General features: G+C 46.5%; 1 protein-coding gene across 4 annotated transcripts in view; it reads left to right on the top strand.

The window, feature by feature from the left end:
- CSMD2 (CUB and Sushi multiple domains 2) overlaps positions 1–24771 on the top strand; it is a 549151-nt gene that overhangs the window by 495794 nt on the left and 28586 nt on the right. For 3 of the 4 annotated variants that reach the window (XM_048825804.2, XM_075121410.1, XM_048825806.2), the window contains 6 exons: positions 358–546; positions 4221–4394; positions 7782–7967; positions 19818–19994; positions 21300–21479; positions 24173–24346. In XM_048825804.2, coding sequence (XP_048681761.2) covers positions 358–546; positions 4221–4394; positions 7782–7967; positions 19818–19994; positions 21300–21479; positions 24173–24346 — 1080 coding nt within the window. The remainder of the gene's footprint in view (positions 1–357; positions 547–4220; positions 4395–7781; positions 7968–19817; positions 19995–21299; positions 21480–24172; positions 24347–24771) is intronic. The other variant, XM_048825805.2, reaches the window with a different exon arrangement.

Here is a 24771-nt window from a genome sequence, read left to right on the forward strand (position 1 = left end):
CTGCACTCCATTCCTCTACACTCTGTCAAGCCACTTATCTCTGTCCCTACTGCTGCCTGGTCAATGGCAAAGTCAGCTCTTCTCACCTGCTCGCTAACTGCCCGATCCTGCAGTGAGCCAATGAGCGAGGCTCTGTCTCTGCACGTCACATGGCAGGATCAGGCCCAGAAGATGATCTCTTCTTTTAAATCCAATTATTTTGTTTGATTTTTTTTAAAAGACAGAAAAAAGAAAGAACCCAAACTGCAGAATGTGTGACTTGAGATTTCTTCCCCTTTTTCTCCTTGTTTGAGAGAGTCCTTTGTTCTTTGTTACACCCTTTGTTTTGTATTTTTGTTTTCTGTTATTTGTTTGCAGTTGTAAACTGTACTGACCCCGGGCACCTGGAAAACAGCATCCGTCAAGTGCAGCCAAGTGGTCCTCACAGATTCAGCTTTGGAACAACTGTCTCATATCAATGCAGCCATGGATATTACTTATTGGGCACACATGTACTTTCCTGTCAGGGGGATGGCACTTGGGACCGGTCCCTCCCACAGTGTCTTTGTAAGTTGTTCAGAGCATAACCCTTTTGTTTAGGGCATTGCTAAAGAAGTCATACTCAAATGATCCATTGCAGCCTTTCATCTCAAAGGGTTTCCGTCACTCTTTAGCTGAATGATGCCTACAAGGTTTGATCCAAAGCCCATTGGAGAGTCAGTGTTCATCTTCCTATCCACTTCACCAGGCTTTGGATGGTGCCCCTAGAAGGGAAAAAATATGGTCTAGAGAGAGATTAGATTAGGTGGGGATCCTTTCACCCACCAATGAAATGCAGACGCCTTTGAGTTTGGATTCCTGACCCCATTCCGCTGCAGCGACAATATGGTAGGTGGTGAAGAGAAGCGTCAGTTCTCCAGTAGATACCAGACGGGGAATTTATAGCAAGGCAGCATGTAATTAGCCACAGCAGATTTAGCACAGCTCATATACATCCGAACTTCCACACACCCACTCGCTCACATGTCTTTGGAGAAAGGCAACGTCAGCTCAGTATCAAAATAAACACCTTCATTGCTTTTACTCTTTTGCAAAATGCATGTTCCAGAGGACTCGCTTCTTGAGTCATGCTGTAGACTTTTTTTCCCCTTAAAGTAGCGTTAATGCTTGCTGCCTTTAAGTTAGTTACAGATATTTATAAGTAAAGGCACAGTGAAGAAAGATATGGGATGCTGTGCCAAGGCTTGGGTTAAGGGAGCAGTCTGATTTGGGAGATGGGAACTCTGAGCTGTGTGGTTTTGAGCCAGTAGCCTCACCGCTCAGAACTGATCAAAACAACCATCGTAATGCACTCCAGGATGTGCAGTTTGGGTTCGAGGTACGCTGCTCAGGTGCGGGAGAACTCTTTCTGTCTCGTGAGACATGCCTTCAGTGCAGCCTAGGGAACACACCCTGCGGTGTATTATTGCTTGTGAGTGCTTGATAGCTCACCTGTGTGCATGCACATACACTGCTGTCACCTTAAAAGCATATTAGACCCAAGAACTTGGAGCCCAAACCAAGTCTGGACCCATATAACCCCCAAAATTGGCATTTGGAACCAGGCAGGATGAGACACTGTATAAGAAAAACATTTTATAACAATAATGACAAATTTCAAGTAGTACCGCATCATCCAATCCTATGGTGCTTAGGTACAATGGGGGAGAGGCAGTGTACAAACCCCATCAATACAAGATCTGTAACACAGTACGGGAGGTTCATTCTTGTCAGGCAGCTGGGGACGCTGGACTAGTAATGATAGTAATACCTAGCTCTTCATCACTAGATCTCATCACTTCACAGGAGGTCAGTATCACTCTCCCCTTTTTCCAGATGGGGAAACTGAGGCACAGAAAGGCAAAGTGACTTGCCTGAGGTCACCCAGCAGCAGAACCAGGAATAGAACCCATGTCTTCTGAGTCCCAGTCCAGTGCACTAGCAACTAATTCACACTGCACTTGGGGCCTGGCTGCAGAGTCTTTCCGCTGATTGCAATGGGCACTGGATTAGGCCCTGAGAAAATGGCATAATTCACCATGCACCTAATGGTCCCCAACAGAAAATCCAAAGCAGCCAAATGGGTCATTGTAACCCGGTAAAGGTGATTGCAAATTATATAGCTGCTCAGGCAGATAGAGAAAGCAGAACCTCTCGATGGATGTGCTCACTTCCTGCACAGCTAGACATAACCTTTCAGTTAAAGTCTCCTCAGTGGATCCAGTCAATTTTCCATGAAACCCACAAAGCACTTAACAAGGAAGAAAGGCTATGTGGTAGGGACAGGGGGCAAGTGAGGCGAAAGGGAAACACACCAGCTCCAGATGAGCGATGGTTATTGATTTTCGTGTTTACATCCCTTCTTCAAGAGTAAAATCGTTAGGATTTCTTTTACTTGCCGTTGGTGCATCTGCTGTTCAGGAGTTGTACCTTGCAGGACAAATAGATCAAACAGTCAGAAATGGAGGGAGACAATCAGTTCTCCTACCTAGCCCCTTAAGTTTCATTCAGCTGAGCTGTTCCAAAGCCTCAATCTTTTTAAATTCCTTTATTTATCCTTTTCCCACCAAGTCATAAAAACTAGTTTTTTGGCACATTTTCTTTTCCTTTGTTACCAGCATGTCACCATCTTACATTTATAAGCATGCTGCACAAGCCATGGGAAATTGACAAGTGATAACCACGTACCTTAGAATCTACAGGCACTCAAATCAAATAGCCAACCTTCTCATACCTGGGTGCCTCAAGCCGGGCTCTTGACATCCATAGCCAAGGAGCTAAAGAAACGTGGTCCTGTGGTTTAAAAACATTGAGCACCTACAGCTTCCATTGACTTCAGAGGATTTTATGGGTGTTTTCACCACCTTTGAAAATCAGACTAATTTTATTTAGCGCCTGTAATCACTACTCACTTTTTAAAATGTAGACCCAGGAATCTTACCTTCAGGTAACCCAGGTTTGAGCATTTTGGCTAGTGAGTATTTTAGAGAAGGAAAAAAACCTGTTCTTTAAGGGGTGGAAGAGGGACTCTGATACAGTAAGTGAGATCTACCACAGCAAAATCTAGCACAACAGAAGAAATTTGTTCCAACTGTCTGCACAAATGCTTTACAACCCCCAGTACGGTCACAGATTTTTAGCTTAGATGTGTCTGCTGGAGTATCCGTTATTGACTTGTTCGTTTCAGTTTGAGTTTATTAGCTATCAAACTAATTTCTTTTGCAAAAGGCATTGGTTTTAGTCACAGCTCTGTGTCAATATCTTTCAGTGCCCACGTACTCTATATAAACATCCACACCCTTTTCTTTTTCTTGAAGAATACATCATGCATTCCACCTACGCAGAAGGGGGAAATGCATCCATTGCTGATACTTCCCTTCAGAAATTCTAATGGCCCTCACATAAAGACTCTTTTAGATCAGATCATATTTAATCGCCTTTAGAGTTGTCAGCTTGTTTGTGAATAGCCAAGCTTCATCTACCCTAATAGCTAAGCTAAATAAACCAATTGATTATTGTTAACAGTGTTTTTAGTAGCAATCATAGGGTGAGCAGTTCTTACAAGCTGCCAGAGTAATTTCATCAGGTGTGACATTGCATCTAATACGGCTATGTGTTGACAGAATCCCATACTGCCAAGGAATATGTGTGTGCGTGTGTGTGTAAATATTCATTTTTAATAGGGGATGGATGTTCACGGGAATGTGCAAAGTGTATGCCTGGAAAATCCTTTTTCACGTGTGCATTTGGGTATTTGCATGCACAGACCTGGGACAGCCCCTGTGCAAACGTTTACATGACCAGCCCCGGTGAAATCCACCCCAGGGACCAGTGCCAGGTTTGTGCACCATTGAAACTCTGTTTTGAGCACCTCAATGGTGCATGTCACTCGTGCCAGCTCCTCTGAGTAGGGAGTAAGGGTATGCAAGATTTCAATGGGCAGTTCATGTAAGGTCACATAGGGCCAGATCCTCAACTGGTGTAAATTGGTGAGGCTCTATTGAAGTCAATGGAGCTATGCTGATTTACACCAACTGAGGGGTCTGGCCCATAACTGTTGATTGCTCTGTGTCTGCAAATTCCACTTTGTGGGTGCAAAAGGGGAGTGTTTTGCAGCTGCATCCATTGCACCTTCCTTTTGAACGCTCGTCCCCTGCAGTTAAATAGTAACGCAAGCCATAATGTTGTTCTCTTTGTTTCAGTGGTTTCCTGTGGCCATCCTGGCTCCCCGCCCCACTCCCAGATCTCAGGCGATAGGTACACGGTAGGGTCTGTCGTCCGCTATAGCTGCCTGGGGAAACGGAGACTGATTGGCAACTCCACTCGCATGTGCCAGCTGGACGGGCACTGGAGTGGCTCCCTCCCTCACTGCTCAGGTGAGAAGGCCAGGAGACTTGGCCAGGGTTAGTGCGATGACCCTTTGCTTCTTCACAGGCCCACAGAGGGGCAGTCCACCACATTTCCACCTGGACTCCAGCTGGAGAAGAGAAGCCATGAGGCCTCTCAGATCTATATTCTTCTGAACAAAGGAGGGATCTGGATCCTGCAGGACTTGGAAAGCCCAGCTGGAGCTCAGGGGTCCAGCCTCCAGCACCTTGGACAGTGGGTGCCGATAACGAGTAAACCTTGTCCTGTGGCCCAGGATGAATAAATCATTGCAGCGTATGCCCTAAACATAACAAATAACACGGCAAAGTCAATACTGCAGCCTGCTCTTTGCTATTCAATGGTTCCTGTTGTGCTTCTGTGAAGAGCATTGATTTGTGGGGGAGGTTTCATACTCACAAATTGCTCCTTACAATGTAACTTCAGATTCTCCCTTCCTCTCTCCTGCAGGCAGATAAGTCAGATGCTCCCATCTCAGGCTTCACAACTGATCTGTTGCTTCATGCAGCAGCGCTGTCCCGTGTGCCGCACGTCAGTTTGGATGTTGCACATATACATGGGATGTCCCGTATCCACGACAGGCAGGGATAGACTCGCGGTAACCGATTTCCAAGTGCTCATTGCCTGCAATCAGGGCCATATTTTCAAAAGAATTCAGGTGTCAAAATAAGGGATAGATTTACAAGAACCCTCAGCTCCCCTCTCAACACTTGCTGGGAGATTTTTTGAAGATCTGGCCACTCATCTTGGTGCCTCATGGAGAGCTGAGCTGTTCTGAAACTCTGGACCAGAGTGGGGTTTCTCCCCACCCCCCAAGTTGAGAAATGTCCTGATACACAAACATCACATGCGATTTTGAGAATCTGAGATAGGGCATCAGGGAGGGGGATCCATCCCTGTTCCAGTCTTGTCCCTCACCGATATGCAAGTCTCTTCAGTCACAAAATCAGCAGATTCCCTCCCCGATGGAACTGAAAAACTGCCCGAGCTGAGTAAAACCCCACTCCCACCCCATGCAGCCTTCCATCCCCTTGAGAGCAAGGCACCAAGGAGATGGGACTCTAGATGGAGCAGAAGCAATGGCAGCGAGTGGTTAATTTTTAATTATGCCACTTTAGACTTAGCAGCTCCACTTGACCAAGTTTAACCTGCACTTAAAAGGGGAAAAATATTAAGAGGCAATTTCATCCTCTCTGAAGGACGTATCTACAGAACAATTGGTGATTTGCTTAGTGATTTATGGCCACTTGGAAAGTTTCTTCTTTAATTCATATCCATTTTTTTCAAAAGCCTTCAGCATTAGCCTAACTGTGCTCCTATTGAAACCCGTGGGGTGGAAGGTCTGCCAGTGACTTTAGAGGGAGCAGAGTTAGGCCAGTGCCACCTGCTTTTGAAAACTCCACCCTCTGCCACAAACTCCAAACCACTTGGGACCTGATTTCCTCCCCGCTTCCCCTCCCAGCTTCCTTGCACCCTATGTGAGTCGTTTCCAGCCCCGCAAAGTGGGCGTGAAACATGACCACTGGTACGTGTTGGCCAACGATTCTGATTTGCTACTTTTTCACACCAAACTCAACTTGCACTGGTGCAAATAAGGACCAAGGTGATAGGGAATCGGATCTTTTGTCTTGTGCCTGTGCTTTAATAATCAGCAGTGCAAACACATCAGTTGAGGGCCTGATTCTCCATTGTCCAGCATGCCACCTCCTGCCCCCAGCACTCCCCTACAGTGAGGGCAGCATAGGGCCATCTATGCCACCCCTACAGTGCTCCTGCACTGGGGGAATTCTCCTCCGGGGCCATCCTTTACAGCTCAGAGTGATGCACAGAGGTCAGAATCGAGTCGAGGCTGTTTCCAATGGAAAGGGTTTTGCCATGTGCAGGCAGCTCGTTAATTGCGACAGTGGCTTTAGCAAATCAGAACAAGCCGTTTTGGAATAAGTCACCTGCAGAGGAGAACAGTAAGGCCAGAGAAAGGTATTCCCTTCACCCTTTTAAAAACTAGTATTTTCCTGGATGACAAATGTCTTCATTACTTTTTACATCCGACATGATCCCGCAAAGCTCATTACTGTAGCAAAACACAGAGGGCTTGGGAGCCAGGGGCTTCAGCTCTAACTGTAGGAGTGAAATATTGCTCCCTGGATTAGGGCTGGTGTGTTTACAGTGATCATTAGCAGAGAGAGCTGATAACAGACAGACGTGGCATGAGCCTGGGATGTGGGGAGACGTTCTCAAAGAATGCCTGCAAGGCAACCTTTTCAGCTGCCTCTCTCTTCATGTCCCCCTAACTTTCTGCCAGCAGTGCTGAGCGTTAGCGATTTCTGCGAGCGGATGTTTCTTGGCTGGGTTCCTACCATGTCTGTGCTTCAAAGCTCTGCAAGGATAACGGGGTTGGGGCGGGAGACTTTGAGCATCTCATCATTTCTGCTTGGAGGGGAACCATCCACCTGACTGATGCTGGCAAAGAAACCTCTTGCTGCCTAAGCAGCTGCTGCAGAAGGTCTCTGCATCTGTCTAGGTTTCTTTCTGGAGATTCGGGAGTAATGGGACCTCTTTTGCAAGTGCTTAAAGAGCAATGAGCTTCCAAAGACAGTAGACACCTGGGATGAAATAACCACCTGTGCAGAAGGTCAGCACAAGGGCTAAATTCGGACTTTGCTGGCTTTCCACACCGGGTGAATTTCGCCCTCCCCACTTACTACAGTGATGCGTGCGGTATGATGAATGTGCCATGCCAGCGCTGTAACGGCCACCACGTTTCAAGGCTTGGCTGACTTGTGGGAGAGCAGTTTTAGGCACCTCCCCCCCCCCCCCACCCCGCCACATCACCGATGGGCAAAAAGGGAACTTGGAGCTCACTGGTCTGCTATGTAATTCTGCTATATGGTCCCCAAGGGAGTCAGCAGGAACAGAGAGGTGAAACTGAGGGAGAAAGACAAAAAACATAGTGGCTGTGTATAGTCTCCCAAGGGAATGGTGGAAGCCTTATCATTTAGGGGTATTTAGAGCAAACCGACTGGGCAGAACACTGGAAGACATCTGTCCCTGGGACGGCAGGGAGAGGGAGTGGATGGGTTAGTAGGTGGTTTTCCCCCTACCAAGAGAAATTCTATGGGCCTGCGCTGTGAAGGAGATGAGGCTTAAAGATCACAGTCGTCTCTTCCCACCTTAAAATCTACGAGTCTCCAATAACTATGGTTTCATGATCCCAGTGGATAACTAGAAGGCTAATGAGAGGATGCAGTGTGCAGACTGGCTACTCGATGGTAGCTTCTTGTGTAGCACTGGTAACTCCTCTCTGCCGCTGCGGGGAAGATGGGCCAGGACAGCCGCCTGCCCTGGCTGTTGCTGACAAAGTGTTTTTCTCCGCTCAGCAGGAGGCAGCCAGGGAACATGTGGTGACCCAGGGATCCCTTCGCACGGCATCAGGCTGGGCAATGAGTTTGGTGTGGACAGCATGGTTCGGTTCAGCTGCGAACCAGGCTACACCCTCCGGGGTTCGTCGGAGAGGACCTGCCACGCCAACGGCTCCTGGAGTGGCTCACAGCCGGAGTGCGAAGGTACCACTCCCCTCCTTACAGGCTGGTCTCTTCAGGGGAACGATTGAGGCTGCTCAATCATGAAGTACGCCACACCCCTTACGTTGCCGGTATGTGCCCCATGTACCACAACTCAGAGGCAAGCACCGTGGTTGCCTCATCGGTGAGGCCTGGTGAGGGCTAGTCCTGATGGGTCCCAGTAACCACTCGGACACATGGCGAAGGGCCAGGGTATTTTACTAAGCATGGCAGGAAAGGGAAAGGTTACAAATACCCTAGGTACAGAGGCTGAAACGGTTACAGTTCAAAGTGAGCCATAGCAAGAAATGTCTGGGTCCCAGGAGCCGTCCAATGTAGAGTCCGGGCCTAGAGTCTCAGGTGTCCTCTCCAGTCCAGACTCTGTTCAAGCAAATAGGAGCTTGTGGGTTTCCAGGTCAGACTCAGTTACTGTGTCTCACTGGGGCCTCTCTGCAGTGGTTCCCTGCCCAGCCGCTGCCACTGCGCGGTAAGGTCCCACACAGCCCTGCACCCCGCCGTCATGTATGGTATTCACAGCCTGGTCCACACTTGGCTCTGTATCCTGTTCCTGGAGATTCCCCTTTGCATTCAGCTTCTCTGCAGCTCCCTGCCGCCAGGCAGCCGCTGCTTCCGGACGGAGCCCAGTTACTTTCTGGTGCAGGACTTTTCCCCTCGCTTGGCCAGGAGATTGGGGATGTGCAGCAGGGAGGGGGCTCATGGGCGTTGTAGCACCCTACTTAGTGGAGCCATCACAGTAAGATAGTTAGGGCTGTCTCACACCCCGCCTTGCTGTGCTGGCGGGGCAGAAAGCATACCAAAGCCTCCCTTCCTCCCCTAATGGGGGAGGGCAGGAGCACCCGGCTGCTCTAGTTGGCAGAAAACCACGAGGGGAACCTGTTTCATTAGCTTGCTCCAAGGTTTCCTGCCAATCTTTGAGGGGACAATGGCTGAGTGAGTTACGTGACACACCAGTGCATAATGCAAATTAAAATCTGAATAAACATTTTTTTTATTTTAAAAAATGCCTTTTATTTTGTTTGAAGAAAAAGAATAAAACCCCCTAATCCAACTTAATAAACTCTGGGCCAGCTCCTGCAAGCCACTCTGTTGCTATTACAGAAGTATTTAAAAATCAATCCGCGAAAGAACAAAAGCCCCAAACTAGGCAGGAAACCAATAAGCAAGGAGACCGGTGCAAGTCCTTCTCCTCAGCTGATTTGAAAGCCAAGAGCTCGGAGAGAGTTTGCAAATGAATTGGAAATTTATTCCAGATTGATGCAGCCCTTGATTGAAGACACCGCGTCACATTTATTAATATACTGAGGCCTTGGGGTGGGAGGGGCATTATTTTTTCTTTCCTGTTTTTGTTTTTGTTTTTTTGGTGGAGGGGATCCACAGGGGCTGTATATTAATAGTGGGATAAATAACCCCTCAAATTCAAAGGGCACCAGGATGCAGTGGGGTTATTTTATTTTTGAATCACAGCTGTATGAGTAATAGTAACATTATTCCTATAATGTGGTGGTTTACTGTTAGGCCCTCGCCGACCGAAATAGGCAAGTCATTCTCAGTGTTGAGTCGTGCGCTGTTCTCTGCCGTTTGTATTCATGGCAAGGTGCAAACACGATCAGGTATCGGTGGGGCTGTACTCTTCGAGTCTTCGATTCAACTTTCTGGAGCAGGGATTTCTATCTTTTTGTTTTATTGTTGCGAGTACATTTAAGGCAGGCAGGAGTGAGGACGAACAGCATTGAGGAGGCACAGGCAGGGTTATGCAAGCTCTTCACCTGCAGTTATTTCACATCTTCTTATTCCTGACCCGCAGCACAGCCAGCCATTCAAGACCCAGCCTCCCCCCACACCCTGAACCAGCACAGCTCTACAAGAGCATCCCTGTCCTAATCTGCAGCACCCCTGGCTGTTCCAGTGCAGGTCTCGCCACGTGCACCGTGCAGCCCCTCTGCCAGGCCAGTCTTGGACTCCCTAGTGCCTCTGCGCCGGCTACTCCAGACCTGTCTCTCCTGAGCAGACTGTCAGCAGTGCCAAATGGTGCAGGGGAAGGGCAAGGTGTTTGGGACGTAGGCTGATCGGAGATTTAGGCCATTGGCTCACTGGTGCTTCAGACCTGAGTCAGGCTTTGAACCCAGGGTTTGAGAATTGAGCCAACAATGCTGACTCTGCTTCCCAGCCTGGCATCCCCACAGTCACTGGTATAGCCATGTGCATGATCATTTTTGTCCCACGCTGCACGGTGGTGGGGTTTTAACCAGCAGCGCTCGAAATATTGCTGGCCCTGGGCATGTGCATTTTGGAAGATGTGGAAAGCAGGTGGCAAAAGTCCTTTCTCCCATCTTCATGTACCTCCACAGGGGGCAGCCAGTGCAGCTGACGCAATTATCTACCCAGACAGGCATGTTTGGGCAGGATGGGGGCCGAGCCCTGACCCCAACCCACTATCCACCAGGTTGCACTTGTGGGAAGAGCGCAGGCAAGTGAAACAAAACTTGTTCTTTGCTCTGTTTCTGCCAGTGTCCCTGAAGCCTGTAGGCCATATCCAGGCATGGTGCCTGCCTCCATCATTGCTGAAGGTGCTGTCCCCAGCTCAGTGCCCCCAAATCTCTTTGACCCCTAATCAGCTCTATGTATTTTTAGCTAAGGATATACATGTAGTGGGTAAGGCCAAAGCTTTCAGTGCCCAATGGGGCGTGAATCCATATTTATGCAGAAGCACTATACTGAACAGAAGCTACAGGGGCTCAACCCCTCTGCAAGTCAGGCCTCTTATTTAGGTGCTTGACTTTAGTCACCAAGGACCCGATTTGGCAATGCACATCCTTAACTTAGAGCATGTTCTTAAGACCTATTGGCATCAATGGGACATAAACACAGACTTCCCAGCTTTATAGAAATGCGGTAGGTTTAAATGCATGCTTCAGTCCCTCTGGTGTGCTTTAAAGTTAAGCATGTGCGTAGCTGCTTTGCTGCATTGAAGCCCAAACGTTGACCTTTGTGGCCAGCATACTCTACATGTCACTAGCTGATTGGTCTGCTTTAGAAACCACACACAGTGCGGGGCTTTTTTAGCTTCTGCAGAATGTAATAGTGGTTTCTCAGTACTTAACCAAGTTCCCAGACTAATGTAATCTTATTGAAAACTTGTTCCGACCCAGCCTCTCATATGTCTGTAGGTAATTGCATCTTCATCAAAGGCATAACTCTTGGATCGGGTTCAGCAGACCCTCCGTAAATAAGCCCAGGTCCAAGGAGAACCCCCAGAGCCAGGAGTTGTCTTTTATTAGCAAAAACGTTTTTTGTTTTTTTTTGGAGGAGAGGAGGGAGAATATCCCCAGCACCCAAGTTCCATATTTCCCGACTCATTAAAACCTGGTGATTAAAGGTCTCCAAGGCATGATCTGAATCAGAGTGATTAATATGTTCCATATCCCTAAATTGGGGCTAATCATATTTAAAAACCTGCTAAGTTGCATTTCCCCTTCCATATTTCTGAATTAGCCCATTTGAATGTATGGACGTCTCCATGGGAACCCCATTCGGCATTGGAGTGGCAAAGCTCCAGCATGCCAACGCAGCCATTCAACTCCTCTGTAGGGCATTGTCTGTCTCTGACTCACACCTCAGGCTCGGCGGCTAGGAACAGAAAGCATAATCAAGTCAAGCGGGGCCTGCAGGGCTTCAGTTCGACCCTGCCCAGCGAGTGAAAATCCTTCCCTTCTGTTAGCTGCGATGCAAAATGAGCATGGAGGAGCTCTGTCCGTTCTTGAATAGACCAAGGTCTACGCCACAAACAAAGCACCGTTAATTAGTTGCCATCCTTGTTAATGTTGCCAGAGAGGCTGAGAAATGAAAGGGGGCAGAGATCAAGCTGCCATCTTGCCCCCTGCAAAGCAAGGCTGCGCCAGCTCACTACAGACGCTGTGCTGGGCAGAATCTTCTGTTGCCACTGCCAGGTGATGTGGGTGCAAGTTGTTTATAGTCCCTAGAGGTCCCAGCTGAGATCAGGACCCCATTGCACCAGGTGCTGTATGGACACGTAATACAAGACAGTCCCTGCACTACAGGTCTTACCATCTAAACAGACCAGGCGGGGAAAAAGCGGGAAAACTGCAGCAGAAAGAGGTGATATCCCAGCAGCTGAGCATGTGCTTCGCTTTGCAGACCACGGAACTTTAACATGCGCTTAACTTAAAGTAAGTGTTTTGCTGAATCAGGACCAAAGTGACTCGCCCAAGGTCACAGAGAAGGGGTGTGGCAGAGCCAGGAACCGAATCCAGATCTTCTGAGTGCCCAGCTGGGTAAGGAAGAGGATTTATACCCTCAAGCTGGCAGGTGCCGTTCGCCTGTTCTAAAGTTCAAACAAACAGAGGAGGAATTATTTTTAAAAAATCCACAATCATTTTTTCAGAAGGTACAAATGGATTGAAATCAAACGAGTCAATTATCGGTAGTGGCTAGAACTGCGCAGTGCTGCTGACTGTGTTAGACAGTAGAGGCCGCATCGTTTCCAGTAAAACCAGCTTTCCAGGCTTTCTAAAATCTCAGGTTTCAAGCCCCATTTAGCTTTAATTTCCAGTGAGTTTTAAAGTGTAAATGCAAATTTACAAGCTCCCCTCCCTCCCCCTGCTTTTGTCACCGTCCATCTCTCCATGCACAGCGTGAAGGAATGAGGGGGTGGGGGGAACAAAACAAAAAACACTTGCTCTCCTTCACAATAGACGCTGCAATTGCATTGTTAGTTGCTGTTAAGCTTTATAGTTTCTCCCCTTCCTTGAAAAGCTGAATGGAACGTTTGCTTTTAGCGTGTTTATTGTCGCACCAGATGAATTAATCAAAATCCGCAGCCAGAATGAGGCAGGACCCTCGCTGGTGTTTGCCAGTTTAAGTAAACAGAAATGTGTTTATTTTAATTGATCCCAATTTGACCACTGAGAATATGCTTGTAACAGGATTTTTTTGCCCTCTGCATGTCGGGTGGAATGTAGGCTACTATTTAATTTAAACAGTATGTAAATTACCATCTGCAAAGTGAAGGCTTCAGGACTCCAAAGGCTCTCAGCTATGTGTTATTCCCGCAGTGGATTTTGCCTGATGTGTCAGGCATTGTTAGGAGACCAATTCAGCCTGTCTGCTGAATGGCAGCAAGACCCAAAAGGACAATTCTGTCTGCTGTAAGGATTAGACCGTGGGGCATGTGTGGGACATTTTATTTACATGCTACCTAGACTGGAATCCTCTTTAGTAAACAGCTTTAATCTGTAGGAGAGGAGAAGAGACACTTTATTGCTCTTCCTGGAGGGACTTGCTGTGCTTCTTGTTAAGGCAACAATCATGGAGCCTTAAAGTGCCACCAGTTCTGAAGGGGAAGAACTTTTTAAAAAAAAAAAAAAAAACAAATTAAAAAGAAACACCACTCCATGTAATTCCACGGGATTCACCCTGCCGGGCAGATGGAATATTAAAAGCAGCACTGTATGTAACGGTATGTAAGGAGAACGCGTGCCCTAGAAGCCTCTGTAGTAAATAAATAATAATGTGGCCCCTTCTTCTGATACTTGTGATGCCCCTTATGCCAGATGGTAGCTGGTGCCTGTGGCCTGGTAGCGTGGCTTCCCGGGGAGGATAAATCAGCGACATGGTCTGAGTGTTATCTAAATGTAACTTGCTATGTTTCGGCACAGACATCAGTCCTGAACTGAGATGGTCAAGCAGCCCACAGGACACTCCCGTCTTCTGGGAATCTCATCCCAACACCCCTGCCTGGTTCTCTGGAAGCAACTGTGCCTCAAGAATTGACTCTAATCAGAGCCCAAGGCAGACACCAAACTCTCCTGTTCCCTCTCTCCCCAAGCTGCCTCTGCACCCCCGGCATAACTCAGAATTAACCACCACACGGCATGTCTTCCCAAGAGTTCAAACTTGCTCACAGAAGAAGAACTCAGAAGACTGTGTGACAGCGCTGTGACGGGCTGCCCCCCTTCGGATGCCACCTGATGTGCTGAGATACCACTGAGCCTGCCTGTTATGCCAACCTGGGCACCCTTTTTATCTGTCTTGCTGAGCCAAGCTAGTAAGCTTCCTCAAACCCACACACAGGCAGGACCACACCAAACTGCAGAATGAAACAGACACTGAGATCAGTTCTGGGAAAGTTCAGCTTAAGGGACTTGCCCCAGCACTCAGGTGTCCACCTCCCTTGGAGTGAAGACCCAAAGATATATTATAAAATCTGCCACCTCCCTCCATGTGGAGGAAGGTATGCACAGCCTCTTATCTTCCCCGCCCCCTTCAATTATGAACTGTACACACGGGGTTATGTTATAAACAAGAAATACGTTTATTAACTACAAAAGGTGGATTTTAAATGGTTAAAGAGATAGCAAACAGAACAAAGCAGATTACTGAGCAAATAAACCAAAGTATGCAAACTATGCTCAATATACTTAAGAAACAGGTTACAAAATGTAATTTCTTACCCTAAATATTATTTTAGGCAGGTTGCAAAGTTTCTGTGGTTCCAAGTTCCAGTTATATTTCTTTTCAGACTGGACCCATCTCAGTCTGGACTCCCCCTCCCCGGCCTTCCCTTCAGGTGGCTTTAGCAGTCTTTTTTCTTGGGCAGACAGGCCATGGAGAGGAGGAGTCCTGTTTGCCTTCCTCCCCACTCTTAACTAGGATTTACGTAAGATGGGAATCCTTTGTTTCCCCAAACTTGACCTCCCTTCCCGTCCCAGGTAATGTTTAGTAGCAGGTGACAAGACCACCTGACCTAGTAGTGTCACAGTTATGTCCCCGGACACCTCCCAGGAGGCAGAGAGATTAGTATCTTCCTGGTTTTGTTGTTCCTTCCTGATGGCTCATCAAATTTGATGGCCTGTCATCTGGTGGGTGTCTTCCCAATACACACCAAGCTGTATTTGTTACATAGTCCATATTCCTAACTTTAGATACCAAAATGATACATGCATACAAAATGGATAATCACATTAAGTAAATTATAACCTTTCCAGTTATTTTACAAGACCCATCTTGCATAAAATATGTCTCAGTTATGTTATATTCATATCATAAGCATATTTTCGTAAAGAAGATGGAGTTAAATATCACAAGCGCCACCCGGTGAAAACTCCTATACCAATAACTGTTACTACTCGCCTTCATTTGAAGTCACTCTTCATTAGTAGCCATCTTTATTTAAAAACTGCAACTTGAATAGGTAGGAAGCCATGCAGGAAAGCAATCAAACTTGCCCTCGACTTAACAGCAACGAGGGAAAACAATTACATGTTGAAAGGATCTACCATTTCCAAACTACATCAATGGGCAAATTTTCAGAAGAGCTCACAGCCAGATTTTCAAGTGCCCAGCTCCCAGCAGCTCCCATTGCTCCATTTACAGCCAGATTTTCAAACGGTCTCTGCACCCAGTGCATTGAGCTCTGTTAAAAACCTGAGCTGGTGCTGAGGGGTTTTTTTTCATAATCCTGGTCCAGAGGTGTGTTTTGGGGTCTGGCCACAGTCTGGTGTTTGTCTGTGTTGATCTGGATTCTCTAAGCTGCCCCGACTTCCTTCTGACTTTGCTGGCCAGTGCAGATAACTCATGCAGGGAAATAAGGATGCTGCTTATGCTCTGTTACTGTCTTGTGTAGGGACACAGCCAGGTTCACAACTGAGCTGCTGTCTCCCTGCATAATAGTATTAGCCACCCCATTAGTGAATCTCATGCACCCCCACAAATGATAAAATCCCATTACTTCCCAAGCAATGCTCGCCTTCCTCATTGTAATAATTCTCGGCCTGATCTCTCTCGCCGCCCCCCCCGCACAGGGCTCTCTCCTTATCTTTAGCAGCAATGGTGATTACTTTTAACAGCCACATCTATCGTGCTGGCTTCAGAGGGACTCCATCAGAATAATGTAGGCACAAAATATAGGTGTGCTACGGAAACAAAAAGTATGGGGTGAAGAGATTGACAACAATTAGTTATTAATAGAAATGTTTGCAATTAGATGTGTGTGTCTATATACATCATTTTTAGTGGTAAGCATTCCACGGCATTGCTCATAAACCAGAGTGTGTTGTGCTAACTCTGGAATACAGTAAGGCTGTCTTAGTGGTTAGAGCAGGGGATCGGGAGTCAGGACTCCTGGGTTCTGTTCTCAGCTCTGCGAGGAGAAGATGCCTAGTGGTTAGAGCAGAGAACGGGCAGTCAGCATTTCTGGGTTCAGCTTCCAGCTATTCCACAGAATCATTATGTGATCTTGGCCACATCATTTCATCTTTCCCTGTCTGATTTTCCCATCTGTTAAAATCAGCATAATAATGCCTCCCTTGAGGGCATCATTCATTACTCATTTGAAAGTGCACTGAGACCCTGAGAGGAAAGGCACTACAGAACAGCAGGGTATCATCATTGCTTGAACCCGAAAGTGAAACTGACTAAACAGATCAATCTAATTTCACTTTCCACGGCTGAGGGGAAGTTCAAGAAAATAATCAGCATAAAGTGTGAAAAGTGAATTAGATCGTTAAATTCCTCTCCGTTTTGACAGTCTGACAAGCGGTTAGTAATGCAGGTGAAGATTTATAAACCCACATTCAGAGCGGGAGTATGGCTGCTTCGCACCACATTCCTGGCAACAATCCAGTCACCGTAACAAGCCATAGGAGGCTCACCGCAGTTTAGGGAGATGGTGGTACAAAGCAATCACAACAGCTCCCCTTCCTGTCCCCAGTGTGGGGGGTGTGACCAAGGGAAAGGGGGCAGGGCCATGGGTTCCCTACACCTTTGCACTCCTTCGTGGCAGCTAAGGATCTGACCCTTTTTGTTAAAATCTATCATTTTATATGGGTCTCGTCCCTTGAAATGTTTCAGAGTAACAGCCATGTTAGTCTGTATTCGCAAAAAGAAAAGGAGTACTTGTGGCACCTTAGAGACTAACCAATTTATTTGAGCATGAGCTTTCGTGAGCTACAGCACACTTCATCGGATGCATACCGTGGAAACTGCAGCAGACTTTATATACACACAGAGAATATGAAACAGTACCTCCTCCCACCCCACTGTCCTGCTGGTAATAGCTTATCTAAAGTGATCATCAGGTTGGGCCATTTCCAGCACAAATCCAGGTTTTCTCACCCTTCACCCCCCCACACAAATTCACTCTCCTGCTGGTGATAGCCCATCCAAAGTGACAACTCTTTACACAATGTGCATGATAATCAAGTTGGGCCATTTTGTGATTGGTTTTTGGGAGGGGGGTGAGGGGGTGAGAGAACCTGGATTTGTGCAGGAAATGGCCCAACCTGATGATCACTTTAGATAAGCTATTACCAGCAGGACAGTGGGGTGGGTGGGAGGAGGTATTGTTTCATATTCTCTGTGTGTATATAAAGTCTGCTGCAGTTTCCACGGTATGCATCCGATGAAGTGTGCTGTAGCTCACGAAAGCTCATGCTCAAATAAATTGGTTAGTCTCTAAGGTGCCACAAGTACTCCTTTTCTTTTTGTCCCTTGAAATATTTTCCAGTTAAAGAAGGAACAAGACCAACAGTTCCAACCAGTGTATTTTGCTTGTCAAATTATTTTCTTGTTTGGTGGGGAGTGGGGTTGATTTTGATACGTGCTCCCTCCAAACACCAATGCCGCTCACTTTTCTTCTGTCACTTGATCGTGCAAGGTGCTCTCAGCTCCCATTCATGCCATGGGAAAATCTTTACATGGATCGTGACTTGCTGGATTGGGCTCTGAGTTATTTTAAATATGACTTGCAAGTCTGAGCACTTGGCCATAAGTTTGAGGTCTCTTTCATATCCAGGGCAATGCAGGCTTTTGGCAGACGTCCGATTGGAATTACTACTCTATATTCACGTGCTTGGCTGTGCTGTAACATTACACCGTCGTCATTCCTTTCCCATGGACACCTTTTCCGGAGTCACAATTCATTTTTGTAGCAGTGACTCTTTAGGCTGTGTACATTTTGGTGTGTGCGTACGCAAGGCAGGTAGGGGTGGGGAGAGAGAGGATGAGGCATGGACACGACAGTGAAATATTAATCCAGTGCTTTTCCTAAAGTGATAGAATCTGACTTTTATCCCCACATTTATTGGAAATGACACTATGTATCATTGAGACTTTGGCTGCATGAGGAATCTGTAACTAGAGAGCACCCCACATGATTTTCGTGCCACGCAAAATGTCTGCACACAGAAGCTGGAATGGTTATTCGTTTCTCCCTGTCAAACAGATACACATCCGACAAGCTCATATGTTAACCTGCTGTCAGCAAGCCAAGTAACAAGGAAGAAGGGGGCCTCTCCTTCCATTGAGCAGCTGTGCACGGTGCATTCATACCGTGACCCAAGTGAGATTCATTTCCCTGTGGAGAGTGGCAGACAATATTCCACTCCCACAGGTGTCTGGTGTGGGGGGCAGCGATAGAGCATGGAGACTTGGGGACCTTGTTATTTCCAAACTGATGCTCTTGCAACGTGTGAGATGGTGCTGCATTGCCAGGGGAATTTCCTTGTCAAATAGTCAGAGACGAATGGTTTAAGCCTTTATTGATTCATGTGATTTTCTTTCATGTACTGTAATTCCACAGTAAATGAGAGCTGGATGCAATTATTGCAGGTACTTATTTTGCCATGACAGGGCTGTGCGTACTGCCATTCAGTCGGATGCCCTTTTACTGCAGTTTTACCAAGGCAGTTTAGACATAAAACCTGGGTGCTGACAAACCTTGTACATAATTGTACCCTTGCAATATTCTCCCCCAGCTGAAAGCCTAATTGGATCTACACAGGCAATAAGCAGGAGCGGCTGCCATTATGGAAGGGTAGCTGAGTCCCCCACTGCTTCGATTCCCTTGAAGTCTGCAAAGATTGGCTTCCAAAGCAGATATGAGCTCCAGCTATGAAGCTCAGATCCCAAAAATGTAACTGTCTAAAGATGCTGGGACCTAAGAGTTTGGTTCAACCCATGATTGAGACTTGAGGCCATCTGTGAAATTCAGAGCCAGATCAGGGTGCCGATTCCCAGGCCCAGATGTGTCGTAATCTTGAGCTGCAAGAAGCATCTGAAGGGAAAACAAGGTGTCTTGTGGCCCAAGTCAGCCCCTCTATTGACACTAATTTGACAGTCGTTGCCAGGTTCTCTGTTGGTGCAGCCACTTCTAGAAACTGGGCTGAACGCACCTTGTTTCACACAGCTCACCGAGCCATCACTCAATGGTCATAAATTTTGGTCACTACCAATCTGGGCTTGAATTCAGATTAGCAATGAGAGACTCCAGTAACCTGCTAGTTCTGAGTTGTCTAGGTGCCACTTCCTCCTCCCCTGAGGTGCTTTATAAGAACTGCCTCCATCATCCCACCCAGAGCCCAGCTGTGTCTCTTTGAGCTGCATGTCAGGTTGGGCTAATTTAATGGCTCGATCCTGCTGAGCGATCAGTATCCAGAGGCATAAAACCTGCACCTCTTTCAATTCAGTAGAGACCTGTAATCCAGAGGCTTGCAGCCGGGGTGCGTTCTTGAATCCCAGTGTGAAATCAATGGGGTATATGCCGGAGTATCTTGTGCTGGAGAAATTAGCTTCTGGTGCAGGAGAACTTCTCAGTCGCTTACCACGGAAGTCACACAGCATTGAGATGTGCTTCCTCGTGCTTTCCCAGGGCAAGGTGTATCCATTGCTCTTGGGATACTTTACTTGCATTGGTAGGTACAGTTGGTTTCACTCCAAAACAGCATGCGGTCCACTGATTAATCCAGAGGTTTTTGCTTTCGTTGAGACTTGGGTCATCTTTAATTTTTTTCTAATTCTGCTATTTTGGCTTTTTAGTTATATCTTGTGGAAACCCAGGGACTCCAAGCAACGCACGAGTTGTATTTAATGACGGCTTGGTTTTCTCCAGCTCCATTATTTATCAGTGCCGGGAAGGCTATTATTCCACAGGAGTGCTGAGCAGACACTGTACTGTCAATGGAACCTGGACAGGCAGCTCTCCTGAGTGTACAGGTGAGCATCTGAGTGGATTCCTGGAAGACAAGGTAAATAACAAACATAAGGCCCTGGGGCTAGGTTTTCAAAGAGTGCATGTGACTCGAGTTTAAGACTTGCAGGCATCAGCATGCACATGTCAACGCATTGTGTTCAGAAGTGTCATAAAACTATCTACTGCCAGTGGAAATAATTCTTCGGGCAAACTCCTTGAGGCCCGTGAGTGCCTCATGGAATATTCCAGCTTCAGGTGGTCTTTTCAGCTGAGCTACATGCTCTGCAGTCATAAATCTCATGACTAGACGTAAGGTCGACTACAGAGTAGTCCTGACCTATGGTGTGTCAGCTCCCAGAACGTGCCCTGATTTGGCCATAGCCCAGAAGCTTTTGTTGAACATATAGTGTGCTCACTTGGGTCCTTAGAATGATGGATGAAATAAGGCCTGTGTTAAGGAAATAGAAAAGTAGTACTTGTGGCACCTTAGAGACTAACCAATTTATTTGAGCATGAGCTTTCATGAGCTACAGCTCACTTCATCAGATGCATACCATGGAAACTGCAGCAGACTTTATATATACACAGAGAATATGAAACAATACCTCCTTCCACCCCACTGTCCTGCTGGTAATAGCTTATCTAAAGTGATCAACAGGTGGGCCATTTCCAGCACAAATCCAGGTTTTCTCACCCTCCACCCCCCCACACAAATTCACTCTCCTGCTGGTGCTAGCCCATCCAAAGTGACAACTCTTTACATAATCAAGTCGGGCTATTTCCTGCATAGATCCAGGTTTTCTCACATCCCCCCCACCCCCATACACACACAAACTCACTCTCCTGCTGGTAATAGCTCATCTAAACTGACCACTCTCCAAGTTTAAATCCAAGTTAAACCAGAACCCTCTGAAACCTGTTAAGGAAATGTATTCTGTCAGCAAACAACATACAGCATCTAGGACAAACAGGGGTAAGTCATGTGTAAAGGCATGTTAACTGGTTATGATTAAACCTCAGGGCCCCCATAATGTGCTAATTAACACGTCGTTTTGCACAATGCTAGGCCTTAGTGCCATTTGTTATGATTATTGTCCACTCCACTGAGCATGGGCAAAGTTTTCTGTACACACCTCTTCCAAACTTTGCCCTGGTTGATCCAGCTCCCTGGTTTGCGCTGTAGCCCATACCTCTCGGTGGCTGATAGATCACCATCATCCATTGAAAGTCAGCGGGGACTGTGGGGTTTCTAGCCATTGCGTATCCATATGCTTGAGACAGGCGACATGCACCAGAAAATTTAACCATTGCATCTTCTCCTTTCCCAGTGATAAACTGTGGGGATCCTGGTGTACCAGCCAATGGCTTTAGGCTGGGAAATGACTTTAACTACAATAAAACTGTAGCGTTTCAGTGCATACCTGGCTACATGATGGAGTCGGACAGGGCATCCTCTTTGATTTGCACAAAAGACCGAACCTGGAACGGCACCAAACCTGTCTGCAAGGGTGAGACCCCATTTCTTATAAATGTCTGAGGATGTTAGGTTACAGGCCTCAAGGCTCCTGTAGCTAATGATATCTTAGTAAGCTTTACTGCGAAAGTGCCCTACAACTACATGGGGCCAGACTCTGAACTCTTTGCTCTTATTGATGAAGCAATTTTATGAGTAGTCATTGTAACTACTGGTGAGTAACTGGTCACCAGTGGGAGTTAAAGGGCTCATGCTCTGAACCATAGCAATTCCTGACTCATCCAAGCAAATTATGCTGAGTAGGTCCAAAAATAATGACCATCTAACCTGTACTGTAGTTTGAAAGAAAGAAATGCTCCTATATTTACCTTGCAGGGATACCGTTTACTCTGAAATTGCCCAGGCACTGTATGATACATCACATGCAGCCAAATAGTCACAAATAGGACATTCACTGGACTGCAGTTCAGCATGGCCAGTGAAGGTAAATCTTCTGCTTCCTAGGAGAACCTGGATCTGATTCTCCATTGCCCTGCACCAGGGCAAAGTGTTTCCATTCTGAGTTAGAAGCACGTTGCTATTCCCCCGCCCTCACACACATCCTTTGCCCTGGTGTAAATAGCTGCAAATGGTTACTTCATGCAGTTCATTCTCCTTGGAGGGAAACTTGGCACCGTGCACATTGTCACATTTGCCCTGTTAGTGTCACCTGACAGATAGCAGGAGGTCAAGATGCACAGAACACAGAAGACTTGCAGGAGCGCATGCAATAAATGATTTTTAAAGGTAGCAACCACTTCAGCTCCTCTGGGCAGCCCAGTTGTATGCATGATGTGCAGTAGGAGGGAAGATCGGCCCCAACCTGGTTAAAAGTGGGCTACAGAGTCTATCGTTGTAAGCATCCCAATGCACAAGAGGATCCAAAAGTAGCCACCACAGTGTGGAACCTGCACTGTGGTTTAGAAGATATAAATAATCCATGCCTTTACCTTGTAGAGAGATACTTTGAAATTACCCAGCCGCTGCAAAATGCTTAACCTGTGCAGTTTATGGTTTCTTAAGTATGACTTACTAATCCAGTTGCATGAATATCTCAGGTTCCAATAACTGTTGCATTACGCTCATAAGTACTTCCTGTAGAAATGATTGACGGTATTATAGCTCTGCCATGCTTAACGTTCTGTTGAGCTGTGTATATACTCTAGTCTGCAGAGGAACTTTCACACTGGGGTAATCCGTCCAGCCTACGGTAGCTCAGATTTAAGAATCACATCGTTTTCATGTGTTTGCCATAGTTTCTTCTTTGCCACTGTTCGATGTTTAATGGTTTTTCACTCTGGCTTGACCCACTCTCACCACCTTGGTATCGCACAGAGCTGAGCACTATCCACACCCAAGGTTCCTTTGACAATCCCAGCCTAAATCTGCAACTCGGTATCTTTCAATCAACGTAACAGTGTGTGATGGTTGAGCTAATGAAACCATTCTTAACAAACCTCAGAACCAGCCGGACACGCCATGGTTTGAAAGGGAGAGTTGAAGAACCTATGGCCCCTATTAAAGATCAAAATGTGTCCAATTAAAAATATGTATATATGAAAGCCACACTTTATTTGAAATCAAACATGGACAGCAAGTGCCCTCTAAAACAGAGCTTTCTCCTAACTGGGGTAGCCTCAAAGGGTCAGATTCTGATCCCATTTGCACCAGGATAACTCTGGAGTAACCCCATTGACTTCAGTGGGATTATTGGGGATTTACATCATTGTAAAAGAGATTTGAGTCTCCCTCATTATGAATGGATGAAGCACTTTGCATAAATATGCAAGTCTTCACCCCAAACTCAAATCAAACCTGAATGAAGCATTTTCTTCAGCCTCCCAAAAGGTCTGGAAAGCTTTTCTACCCCCTGCTTGTATTATTTTTTCAGTGCTGTGGTTGCCTCTGCTTCTCTGCTCAGAAGGCAGATGCACTGGGCATCTTGCAAGAAAGGCTGATTTCTTTGTCAGTGTTTGGCTGACCCAGGGGTGCCGACAAAATGGGAAGCAGCATCTGGATGCTCGTCTGATCTCAGTCTGCGAAGTTCTTAAGGTCCACCTGTCAGAAATGCAGGTCACTTGGGATCTTCCATAAATACTTCACTCCCCTGCAAGGCTGTGAAGATAAATGCTTCCTTCTTTTTTCTTCTTGCCACTTTGAGCTAATGTAGCAAGAGCAAGACACAATGTGGCTAGATTCTCACTTGGGAGCTACATTGATTTACACGACCAGCTGAGAATCTGGCCCAGTGCTCATATGCACTTGAAAGCAGAGTATTATAAAACTTTCCAACCAGGCAAAATTCAACCTAGTTGTTGAGTTAATCACTAACTTGAAACTTGTCTAGGTTTTCCAAAATCTATGAAACTTCTGGAGAATGTGGGGTGATGTTCCAACTAAACTGGAATCAGATTCATAATCTTAGGTGGAAACTAGCAAAAGCCTGGTGATCTGACTGTGAGGTTTGGGATTTGATTGACCCTAAAACTCAAAGCAAAATCCCAGGATTTACAAACACACATGCGTATAACAGAAAGTTTGTACAGACCCCCCCTCTTATAGCTAAATTCCCTGTGATGCATTCAGTTCACAGGAAGTAACTTTGATTCTATGTGGATTTGTTTGTTTATCGAAATAACTACGCTGAGAAGTCATTAGAACTGAATATGCTTTTTGTTTGCTGCTCAGCTATCACCTGTAAATCCCCACAAGTCATCCCCAATGGGAAAGTCGTGGGCTCAGATTTCAGCTGGGGCTCAAGCGTGAGCTATGCCTGCCTAGAAGGATACCAGCTCTCACTACCTGCTGTCCTGACTTGTGAAGGGAATGGGACATGGACTGGAGAACTGCCACAGTGTTTTCGTAAGCAGACATCCATGTGTATTCATATGCAAATGGGATGGAGCACTAGCCTTAAAGTCCAACCCCCCTGTGCCCCACGACCTCCAAAGGATTAGTCATTCTTGATCCAATTAATGGTCCATCCAACCTAGTATCTTCTCTCAAGCAATGGCTGGTACCAGACGTTTGAGAGAGAGGTATGAAATCTCAGTAATGGACAATTATGGCATAACCTGCCCATAGGAGAAGTTTCTTCCCACCCATACACAATTAGTGATAGACTTATTCCCCCAACCTTTAGATAGCATCATGGCTCATGGATGCACCCACAGTAGCAGGAAATATTTTGAATGAAAGGCAAAACACTTTTCTACAAAGCATAACCTTGGCTGCTGGTCTGGAAATTGCTTGGTGCATAAAAGTTAACTGCACCTCGGAAGGAGATA

This window comes from Caretta caretta, chromosome 19, assembly GCF_965140235.1.
Source record: "Caretta caretta isolate rCarCar2 chromosome 19, rCarCar1.hap1, whole genome shotgun sequence".
Taxonomy (NCBI): Eukaryota; Metazoa; Chordata; order Testudines; family Cheloniidae; genus Caretta; species Caretta caretta.